Genomic DNA, 12136 nt, shown 5'->3' on the forward strand with positions numbered 1-12136 from the left:
GAAACCCTCTGACCAGTGTGTGGCGGCAGCTAAAAAAGCAAATAGAATGTTAGGTATAATTAGGATAGGAATGGAAAACAAAAATGACGACATTATAATGCCTTTTTTATTGCTCCTGTAGCTTTTTCATATTTCGAGTTTTTGAAAATCAGTCTTGCTGCTGTGTTTTGGATGGTTTGTAGTGATTTTAGTGTGCTTTCCTTATACCCTATGCATGCTGCGTTGCAGTACTCTAATTGTGATACTATTGTTGATTGTACCATTATCCGGAATGATAGTTTGGGAAAATAGTCTTTTATTCTTCGGAGGGGCCCTTTTACTATGCCACGTAAGCATCTACACGTACCCAACTCGTGCCAAAATGAAGTTACTGCCTGACTACCATGTGGCTCTTGCGGTAATTTCATTTTTGGCGCGCATCTGATACGCACATCTGAAAAATATTTTTTATTTTTGGGCGTGTGTAATAGACGCGCGCCAAGTGGCATTTGGCGTGTGTAGGTCATTACCACCCAGTTACCGTGTAAGTCTTTACTGCTAGGACAATGGCTGGTGGTAAGGTCTCAGTCCCAAAATGGATGTGCGGCAATTTTCATTTTGCCGCATGTGCATTTTTGGCAAAAATTTTAAAAAGGGCCTTTTTACAGGTGTGCTAAAAAATGGATTGGCGCAGGCCCAAAACCCATGCCTACTCTACCGCATGCCATTTTTTCAGCTTGCCTTTGTAAAAGGATCCCTTAGTTTCCAAAAATGTTCTGAAGCATTTTGATGTTACTGCTGATATTTGATTGTTTTCAGTTGTGTTTTGATTTGGTATGTTTGATTGTTGATTATGAAATTTTGGTGAGTTGTGGTATTGTGCGGGCTGGATAGGACCAGGATTATGTTTTTTTTTCTCTGTTTAGTTTGAGTTTGAAAGCTGTTGCCCAGTCCAGGCCTGTTTTTTTTTTTTTAGTCCAGCCCTGTTTTAACTTTGTCCAGTATTTCTGTGATGCTGATGTTGAATGGTATGTAGATGGTAACATCATCTGCAGTTTTTTGCCGAGCGATGACATCATTACATTAAACAGTATTGGTGATATTGGAGATCCCTGTGGTACCCCACATTCTGGGGTCCAAGGAGCTGATATCTGGTTTGACATCTTTACAAAGGCTCCTGGCCATTTAAATTGCTTGGTTGGGGATATGCGGGGATATTCAGTGGCACTTAACCAGACAGTGCCGCTGAATATTCCACTAACCGGCCATCCCCTAACCAGCAAGGTTAGGTTGGGCCAAGGACAAAATTTGGGCACAGCGGCAACCCAGACAGCGAGCGGCAATATTCAGTCTGCTAACCGGCTAGGTAACTGTTCTGGGACAGTGGGAGGGGGTATTGGAAGTGGGGTCACCAGACCTTACTGACCACTACCCAGAGATTAACCAAGCTCCAACCGATCAGATGGGTGCTCATTTAATCTTACTACCAAATTAGAGTGGCCTTTTTCTGTCCTAACTTTGTGATTACCTAGCCAGTTAGCGGACTGAAGGGAGGGAGGAGAAATGGGCAATATATATATATATACACACACATATATATACACACACACACACACACACACACACTGTGAGGAAAAAAAAAAGTAACCCCTAGTGTTATTTTGCTGTTTTCTCAGCAACCACCTGGAATTTCAACATGAAATTTTACAGCTGTATCTGTTGAAACTATCTACGTTTATGTGCCGAATGAGATCATCTTTAAACATGGCAAAGTTACAGACTTTAGAATGACCACCCAGTGATTTTCACACATTGAAAAATGTTGCCAATGTAAAATTACCATTATTTGAAAAATAAAAACGGGGTAATGATGTCACAATGACGTAGACTTCTATAAACAATAATGCGAATTAGAGTAAGTTCTAGTTGATAATGTGATAATTTACAGAGAATTTCTTTAAAAGCATTTTAGATGAGAACTGCAATCATGGGCAAGGTGTCGATAGATGATTTGGGTCAGCCTGCCACAGAAACCAATCGACAAAGCTTTAAGAACTTCCCAAAGTGATTAACGGCTTTTGTTAAAGCTAGGGGTGTACATTTTGAGCATCCACAGTGACTGCAAAATTCTGACACACTGTTAATTGTATCATTTGAATGATGTTATTTTACTGTGTTTTAGCTTTAACATTTTTAATGCGCAAAAATTGCTAGGTAGTAATGTTAAAATGTCAGTAACATCAGGGTTACCCATATCTGACAGGCCTCTGAGGAGAAACCAGACAAAGTGTCCCAAACTGGAGGATCCAAGATGGCGTTGAGGGAGGACGTACGTTAGTTGAGTTCCTGTTTTACACCAAAATACCTGAAGAAGTAGGTGCGCTCCCCAGAGAATGGGGAAGAGAAAAGGTAAAGCTGTGGTGTTGTCCTCCTCGAACGGGGCTGGGGTTCCCACCACTTCTCAGCCTACTTTGGAGAGATTCGGGATCATAACATCAGGGATATCGGTTCCTGCTTCGGGGAACAGCAAGGCTTTATTGCCAAATTTCAGTGGAGAGGGAGTGACTTTGAGTCCCCCTGTTGGCACGACCCCTCCAAGACCTGGAAATAGTAACGCTTCGCTATGGAGGTCGACAGTGGAAACGCCCGAAGTGGGTCAGGATTTTCACACGACCCGAGGAGGTCCTGGCGCAGCATCGACTCCGGATAATAAACCAACTGGGGGATTGGAGGGCGAGTTCTCCCCCCCCCCCCCCCCCCCCCCCGAAGATATCTGGAGCGGTTTCTGTGGAGAAATTGGACCTGGTGAAGCCAAAAAATGTCATAATGGACGCATTATGAGAAGCGCTGCAGAGTGTGAATAACTTTCTTCTTCAGATGTCTAAAATTTTTCAGGAATAAACATGTGAATTAAAGAATTTATATCAATATTTATCTAACAAAGTGGAAGTCCAAGATATAAAAATAGAGACTGACTATGGAATCTTTTCTTTTATTGAACTGTTGAAGAAATATTTCTCTGATAATTTGTAAACATTTTCTGATAGCCACCCTCCGGTGTCTAAAGCGATTTATATTTCCCCTAAATAATCTTCTTTATCAGAGAAAAGAGATGTGAACTTAACTGATATTTTGGAAAAGCTATATTACTAGTGACTTTCGCCTTTGATTTAGATAGGAATAATGTTTTGAAATCGTATTTCCGACACATTGTTGATAGTTTTTTGGGTTCAAAGATAAATATATTTCCTGACTTATCAGGGGAATCGCAGACTAGGAGGTGTGAACTCTTGGTTTTTAAGCCAAAGATCATTGCCCTAAGTGGGACCTTCCTAGTGTAATTCCCTTGTAAGTGTTCTATTTCTTTGAATTTTAATAATTACTTATTTGTTGAACCTAAGAAATTACAAGAGTTTGTGGAGTTGAAAGAACAGATGAAGAACCCTCTGCAGCAATTTCCTTTAGTTACCACTGTACCGGCTGCAATTACCAATTAACCTTCCTCCCTCAGAAAATGTGAATTGTAAAATTAACCATTTTGAGTTTTTCTTATTTTCTTTGAGATTGTTTTCCTGATCTTGGATCTCCCAGTTGTGGACGATTATATAACATATATTGGTGGGAGAAAATGTTTTCTTTTTTAATATCAATTTCTGTTTTCCCTTACATTTATGTGATAAATGTGAATGTAATTAAGTAAAATGATAAATAAAAAAAAAAACAAAAAAAATGTCAGTAACATCAACATAGCTTAAGATGATATGGAGGGGCATTTTTGATATGACATCTAAATATGATTTTGGACGTTTTGCTAAAAATGTCTAGAAAGCAAGCGGCAAACATAGTGCTTTTGGAACCAGGAAAAAAAACTCTCTTTCTTTCGAAAATGGCCATTTGCTAGATGTTTTTGTGCTCAGTGCACCTATCTTTTTGGACCATTTTCGGACAAAAAAAAGGTTCAAGAGAAAAATGCATAAAAACAGCTACTGGGATGTATGGGAGACAAGTATTCTTAGTAGACTGGCCACACAAATATCCCAGCAGAGCAGTGGGGAACCCTAGGGGCTACTGCAGTAGAATTCACATAAAAGGTCCCAGGTACAATTCTCACCGTTACCCCCTTATATTGTATGGCGAGCCATCCAAAAACCACTAAAACCTTACTGTACCCAATTGTACACCACTAGAATAGCTCTTATGCCTACAGGTGTCACCTATATTGGGTACAGTAGGTTTTGGACAGCTTACACTTTCCACCACTAGTGTACAAAGTAGGATATGGGCCTGAGTTCCCTTCTCTACAGTGCATTGCACCGACCACTAGACTACTCCAGGGACCTACTTGCTGCTCTAATATTTAGATTTTGCTCACAGCTTTAGGCCTGGCTATAACATTTGAAGCTGTCAGAGACTGATATGTACTGTTCTTTTCACATTTCTTTTTTTTTGGGGGGGGGTCAGTGACCACCGTTAGAATAAGGGGGGAGGGTCATGCCTTAATTCCTCCAGTGGTCATTTGTTCATTTAGGGCACCTTTTTGTGACTTAATAGTGATTGAAACAGGTCTAGGCCAAAGCATCTACAGTGGTGGAAATAAGTATTTGATCCCTTGCTGATTTTGTAAGTTTGCCCACTAACAAAGACATGAGCAGCCCATAATTGAAGGGTAGGTTATTAGTAACAGTGAGAGATAGCACATCACAAATTAAATCCGGAAAATCACATTGTGGAAAGTATATGAATTTATTTGCATTCTGCAGAGGGAAATAAGTATTTAATCCCTCTGGCAAACAAGACCTAATACTTGGTGGCAAAACCCTTGTTGGCAAGCACAACGGTCAGACGTCTTCTGTAGTTGATGATGAGGTTTGCACACATGTCAGGAGGAATTTTGGTCCACTCCTCTTTGCAGATTATCTCTAAATCATTAAGAGTTCTGGGCTGTCGCTTGGCAACTCGCAGCTTCAGCTCCCTCCATAAGTTTTCAATGGGATTAAGGTCTGGTGACTGGCTAGGCCACTCCATGACCCTAATGTGCTTCTTCCTGAGCCACTCCTTTGTTGCCTTGGCTGTATGTTTTGGGTCATTGTCGTGCTGGAAGACCCAGCCACGACCCATTTTTAAGGCCCTGGCGGAGGGAAGGAGGTTGTCACTCAGAATTGTACGGTACATGGCCCCATCCATTCTCCCATTGATGCGGTGAAGTAGTCCTGTGCCCTTAGCAGAGAAACACCCCCAAAACATAACATTTCCACCTCCATGCTTGACAGTGGGGACGGTGTTCTTTGGGTCATAGGCAGCATTTCTCTTCCTCCAAACACGGCGAGTTGAGTTCATGCCAAAGAGCTCAATTTTTGTCTCATCTGACCACAGCACCTTCTCCCAATCACTCTCGGCATCATCCAGGTGTTCACTGGCAAACTTCAGACGGGCCGTCACATGTGCCTTCCGGAGCAGGGGGACCTTGCGGGCACTGCAGGATTGCAATCCGTTATGTCGTAATGTGTTACCAATGGTTTTCGTGGTGACAGTGGTCCCAGCTGCCTTGAGATCATTGACAAGTTCCCCCCTTGTAGTTGTAGGCTGATTTCTAACCTTCCTCATGATCAAGGATACCCCACGAGGTGAGATTTTGCGTGGAGCCCCAGATCTTTGTCGATTGACAGTCATTTTGTACTTCTTCCATTTTCTTACTATGGCACCAACAGTTGTCTCCTTCTCGCCCAGCGTCTTACTGATGGTTTTGTAGCCCATTCCAGCCTTGTGCAGGTGTATGATCTTGTCCCTGACATCCTTAGACAGCTCCTTGCTCTTGGCCATTTTGTAGAGGTTAGAGTCTGACTGATTCACTGAGTCTGTGGACAGGTGTCTTTCATACAGGTGACCATTGCCGACAGCTGTCTGTCATGCAGGTAACGAGTTGATTTGGAGCATCTACCTGGTCTGTAGGGGCCAGATCTCTTACTGGTTGGTGGGGGATCAAATACTTATTTCCCTCTGCAGAATGCAAATAAATTCATATACTTTCCACAATGTGATTTTCCGGATTTAATTTGTGATGTGCTATCTCTCACTGTTACCAATAACCTACCCTTCAATTATGGGCTGCTCATGTCTTTGTCAGTGGGCAAACTTACAAAATCAGCAAGGGATCAAATACTTATTTCCACCACTGTAACTTTTAGCCCTGGATGTTTTTGCTTTGTTCCATTATGGCAGAAAAACGTCCCACTTCAGGCACAGGCAGCTCCTTGTGACTCTGGGCAAGTCACTTAACCCTCCATTGCCCCACGTAAGCCGCATTAAGCCTGCCATGAGTGGGAAAGCGCGGGGTACAAATGTAACAAAAATAAAAAAAAAATAAAATAAAACTCCAAATCCCACCCCCAACATGCCCTCTTGTGATTTGGATGCACTGCATACAAACTGCATAGAAAAAGTCTTTAAAATGGGTTTCAAAAATAGTGATTAGAACGTTTTGGCAAAAAAAAAAAAAAAACATCCATCTGCCGCTTTGTACCACTTTTTGAACGTTTTTCCGTTTTGAAAATAAGCCCCTAAATGTTGTTTAATAGAAATACGCAAGTATAATGACTAAATAAGTACATAAAATTTCTCACTGAAATTCAAAAGGGTTGCTGAGAAAACTGCAAAAACCTGTATGCGGTTACCTTTTTTTTTTTTTTTTTTTGCCTCACCCTGTATCTATATCTATATATCTTGTACCTGGTCTCCGTTCACAGTTTGACGGTCCTGTATTGTTTTTTTGGCAATATTACTGTAATACATATATGACAGGTCCCAGTCCACAGGATAGTTATCAATGCCATGGAAATGTTTATAGCCAAGCTTCATTACAACAAGCCGCTCATCCTCCTGAGCTCCAACCAAACTGTACAACCGACCCTGTAGAATTCAGATAATGGAAAAGAATTGAAGAGATTTGTGCTAAAAAATTTAATAGTACTTCAACAGCTACACATACAGTTGCATTAGATTACAGCAAAACTGGGGCAGAAGTATTTTAAAATAGCAAGTTTCTATATTGGGACAGATTTTTTAAATCAGCTGTAGAATGTCTTGATTATTTCAGCAAGCCCCATTCCCCTCCTAGAAATAAAAGAGGAACTTCTGTTTCCCCAAAATTCATCACATTTTCTGGCACACAAATCTTACAGTTCAACATACTTTTTGCTCGTTAATAGCAGCAAAAACAATAAAAGGTTTTGCTGATAAGTGATAGTGGTCAATGTAATACCTGGACAGGATCCACAGCCACGCCTAGCCCTGTTTCATACATGACTGCTAGGTAATAGGAGGCTTTATGATATCCACAGCAGCTGGAGTCCATCAGGGAAGGAATCACGGAGGAGGCGTCATTCAGACCAGCAGTACAAGACAGTTTCTGAGCAGTTTTCTCAAATATCCTCCGACCAATTTCTACAACTACGTCACGTGGCTTTGCTGTTGCTAAAGACACAATGCATTTTAAATATCAGTTTATAATAGCTGCTTTCAAAAAACTGATTGTTCAATCATGTTCTTAGAACTAACCTGCTAATTTCAGAGAGAAAAAGAAGCATATTTACCAAATGGTAAATTCCAGTCCATGTCATGAAGAAGGTTAAATAAATTGTGGTATTCATTCATCATTTCCTTCCCCCAAGGAAAGGCAAGGCACACCGGCTTGTCCCCATATCGGTCACTCAGATTGGAATAATAGTTATGGGAAATGCCTATACAAAACAAAACGACAGAAGAGTTGTAAGATCTTCTTCAGCCTCCTGGTAAAGAGGGCTGGTTTCATTGAAAGCAGTAAGATCGAACTGGTTGGGTGAGGAATCTCAACCAGCATTACACAGAGGAGATTTAGGGGCCTTTTTACTACAGCATGGTAAAGATTCCCACTTATCACATAAAACAGGGCAATTCTATTACACAGGCACTAACACAGGCACCCGCTACACATGTAAATGTTTAGAATGATTGAATTTACATGCGTCTGTGTGCACATAAATGCCAAAATTTCACTATTCTGTGACTACCCACTGACCTTACACAGCGTGTAGTCGCAAGGGGGAGGATTTGTAAACATGGGTGCAGCATGGGCAGAGTTCACATTTACATGCTTAAGCTATAGAATACAGTGGAACCCTATTATAACGTGTCCCACAATAACGTGAATCCGATTATAACACAATCATATCTTGGCTCCTTTTTTAACTTACATTTCCTCTGTCAGCAATGACCTCTCCTCATGCCTGCTTAAAAACCACTCCAGCCAATGTCTAGCTACTCCAGGATGGAGCCCACCCCCTTCCCTGAATGAAAACCATTCCTGCCAATGTCTAGCTACACTGGGGTAGGCCTCTGCCCACCTCTGGATGAGCTCTGTCTGTGCCGGTGTGAAGACAAGTTCAAGTGGACTCTGTGTAAGGTGACTTAAGTTGTTCCAGATGCCGGTGTGAAAACAACCTTGGGTGGACTCTTTCAACACGGCGTTGGCCGTACCCAGTGTTGGTGTGAAAGCAACTACAATAGCCCTTATGGATGAACTCAGTCACAGGGAGTCCCTATTTCTTGTTCTCATCATGAAAGCACAGGTGTAAAAATTTGACTGACAGCTAAATGGCCAAGAGTCAACATTCAAAGCCAGCAATGGATAGCTTGACAGATTTAAGAAAAGACATGCTATCAGTCAAGTCCTGGTCTCAGTGGAGATCCAATTAGCTGACAAGGATGCAGCACATTCTTACCTAAGAGAACTTAAACTGCTGGAAGAAGGAGCATACAGTGAGGATCAAGTGTACAATTGTGATAAAACAGGATTGTGTTTCAAAATGTTACCAGATCGTACGCTAGCTGCCAAAGATGATGTACACAACTGGGAAGGCTTTAAACAAAGAAAGGACAGAGTGACCATTTCAAATATATGAAAGGTATTAATCCGCAAACAAACCTTTTCCAGAGACGAGAAGGTGGTAGAACTAGAGGGCAAGAATTGAGGTTGAAAGGGGGCCGACTCAGGAATAATGTCAGGAAGTATTTTTTCACTGAGAGGGTGGTAGATATCAGGAATGCCCTCCCATGGGAGGCAGTAGAGATGAAAACGGTAACAGAAAAAAATGTGTGGGAAAAACACAAAGGAATCCCGTTTAGGACTGGATCCAAAGAAGCTTACCAAAGAATAGCTAGGAAAGCCAGTGCTGGGCAGACTTCAACGGTCTGTGCCCTAATCAAGGCTGAATAGATTTAGATAGGCTACAGTGGAGCTTTCAGAGAGGCTACAGTGGAGCTTTCAGGAGCTCTGACAACAGCTTAAGAAATTTTAGAACAAGGCCAGTGACGAGCAGACTTCTACAGCTCTAAAAATGGCAAAGATAAATCAAGATCAGGTATACATATGAAGTATCACTTCATACCATGAGTTTATCTTGTGGATGGACTATACTGGTCTTTATCTGCTGTCATCTACTATGTTACTATATGTTTGTGTGAATAAATCTGACAAAGTAAAACCACTCATGATTGGGAAGTCCAACTCACCCAGGTGTTTTCATCATGTGAATATGAAATCTTTGCCTTTTGATTGCACAAACAGCAGGAATGCCTGGAGGAACTCTTCAATCTACAGACTGGTTTCATAAATCCTTTGTTCCAGCTGTTAGAGCTCATCTATATGAACTTAAACAAGAAAAAAAGGCCCAAGTGTCTTATCTACCAAAGAATACAACTTCAGAGATCCAACTCCTGGTCCAGGGCATTAGCTCAATGTTTAAAACAAACTACTGATGTGAATTGATTAAGAGGATGATGGCAGATAACACTGCCACAGTTAATGCAGCGCTGGCATCACTTTACCTGAAAGAAGTTTGCCACCTTGGTGGAAAGGCCTGGGATGCTGGTTAAAGGGATTTGGATCCGTATTCTCTTCATCGACAACTGATGAGGATGACGATGCCAAAGGGGACATTTTTTTGGCTTTTCTCCAAAGGACATGCAGCTAGCTGAAGTGGCATTAAGAAAATTCAAACATGTGCATAATGATATCCTGAACTGGGTTTCAATTGATAATGAGTGCCCCATTTATGAGCATGTGACTGATGAAGAAATTGTGGCAAATGTGTAACGAAAAGTCACAGCCACGCCATCGGACAACACTGAATGTTCCTCCTGCTCCTTCAGCAAAAGTGTCAGAGGTTATAGACCATCTTGAGGCAAATTTGGGATGACTAGAAACTCAGGATGTGGACAGCATCTAAATTTTACAGCTACAACGCCAACAGTTGGCTTTTTGCAAACACAGTTTGCACTAAAAAAAAAAAAAAACCAGACCACACTAGATAAGTTCCTGTACTAGTACAGTAATGTACAGTATTGCATGTTTCAATAATGTTGTATATATACCATAGATTAGCCATAATGCTCAATGCTGTGCGAATGCCTTTGGTTTGTAGCAAATAAATCTTTTGCAACAGATCAATTTTTAACGCCATATTTTATGGATCCCACACATCATGGTTTAACGGGGTTCCACTGTACTACAATTTATGCTCAAGTATCCATATTTTGGCACTAACCCACCACCTATATGGCTGGCATAAGTGTCTTGCTTAATGTTAACCCCCTTGATAATATGTGGAGAGGCATAATCGAACAGAGTGCCCAAGTTTTCCTGAGGGCTCCCTCACAGGACATCCTGGCGAAGAGGCGGGGAAACCCATATTATCGAAACAAGATGGGCGTCCATCTTTCGTTTCGATAATACAGTCGGGGATGCCCAAATCTTAACATTTAGGTCGACTTAAAGATGGTCATCCTTAGAGATGGTCATCCCCAGTTTTCAGGGATAATGGAAACCGAGGACACCCATCTCAGAAACGACCAAATCCAAGCCATTTGGTGGAGGGAGGAGCCAGCATTCATAGTGCACTGGTCCCCCAGACATGCCAGGACACCAACCAGGCATCCTAGGGGGTACTGCAGTGGACTTCACAAATTACTCCCAGGTGCATAGCTCCCTTACCTTGGGTGCTGAGCCCCCCAAAACCCACTACCCACAACTCTACAACACTACCATAGCACTAAAAGGTGAAGGGGGCACCTACATGTGGGTACAGTGGGTTTGTGGTCGGTTTTGAAGGGCTCATATTTACCACCACAAGTGTAAAAGGTTGGGGGGGGGGGGGTGGCCCTGGGTCCGCCTGTCTGAAGTGCACTGCACCCACTAAAACTGCTCCAGGGACCTGCATACTGCTATGATGGACCTGAGTATGACATTTGAGGCTGGCATAGAGGCTGGCTCAAAATATTTTTAAAGATATTTTTGAGGGTGGGAGGGGGTTAGTGACCATTGGGGGAGTAAGGGGAGGTCATCCCTGATTCTCTCCGGTGGTGATCTGGTCAGTTCGGGCATCTTTTTGTGGCTTGGTCGTAAGAAAAACAGGACCACGTAAAGTCATCCAAGTGCTCATCAGGGACACCCTTTTTTTTCCATTATGGGTCAAGGATGCCCATGTGTTAGGCACGCCCAAGTCCCGCCTTCGCTATGCTCCAGGGACCTGCATACTGCTGTGAGGGAACTGGGTATGACATTTGAGGCTGGCAAAAAATATTCTGAAAGGTTTTTTTTTAGGGTGGGAGGGGTTTGTGACCACTGGGGGAGTAATGGGAGGTCATCCCCGATTCCCTCCGGTGGTCATCTGGTTAGTTCGGGCACCTTTTTGAGGCTTGGTCGTAAGAGAAAATGGACCAAGTAAAGTCGGCCAAGTGCTCGTCAGGGACGCCCGTCTTTTTTCCATTATCGGCCGAGGACGCCCATGTGTTAAACACGCCCTAGTCCCGCCTTCGCTATGCTTCCGACACGCCCCCGGGAACTTGGGTCGTCCCCGCGACGGAAAGCAGTTGAAGACGCCCAAAATCGGCTTTCGAATATGCCAATTTGGGCGACCCAATTTGGGCTACCCTGGGAGAAGAATGTCCATCTCCCGATTTATGTTGAAAGATGGGCGCCCTTCTCTTTCGAAAATAAGCCTGATAGTGTGCCAAATGTTAGGCGCCATTTTGGCATGTAACTTTATTTATAAATTGTATTCCCTGCTTAAAACTAAGCAGTTCATAGCATAACATACATAATCATAAAATCACAACAAAGACA

At 42.4% G+C, this 12136-nt stretch overlaps 1 protein-coding gene across 2 annotated transcripts in view; it reads right to left on the bottom strand.

The window, feature by feature from the left end:
- The window catches only part of SEL1L3 (SEL1L family member 3), a 163975-nt gene that overhangs the window by 83242 nt on the left and 68597 nt on the right, over positions 1-12136 (bottom strand). For both annotated transcript variants that reach the window (XM_030191255.1, XM_030191256.1), the window contains exons 9-11: positions 7569-7715; positions 7238-7449; positions 6706-6885 (exon numbers count right to left, since the gene is read on the bottom strand). In XM_030191255.1, coding sequence (XP_030047115.1) covers positions 6706-6885; positions 7238-7449; positions 7569-7715 — 539 coding nt within the window. The remainder of the gene's footprint in view (positions 1-6705; positions 6886-7237; positions 7450-7568; positions 7716-12136) is intronic.

This window comes from Microcaecilia unicolor, chromosome 2, assembly GCF_901765095.1.
Source record: "Microcaecilia unicolor chromosome 2, aMicUni1.1, whole genome shotgun sequence".
Taxonomy (NCBI): Eukaryota; Metazoa; Chordata; class Amphibia; order Gymnophiona; family Siphonopidae; genus Microcaecilia; species Microcaecilia unicolor.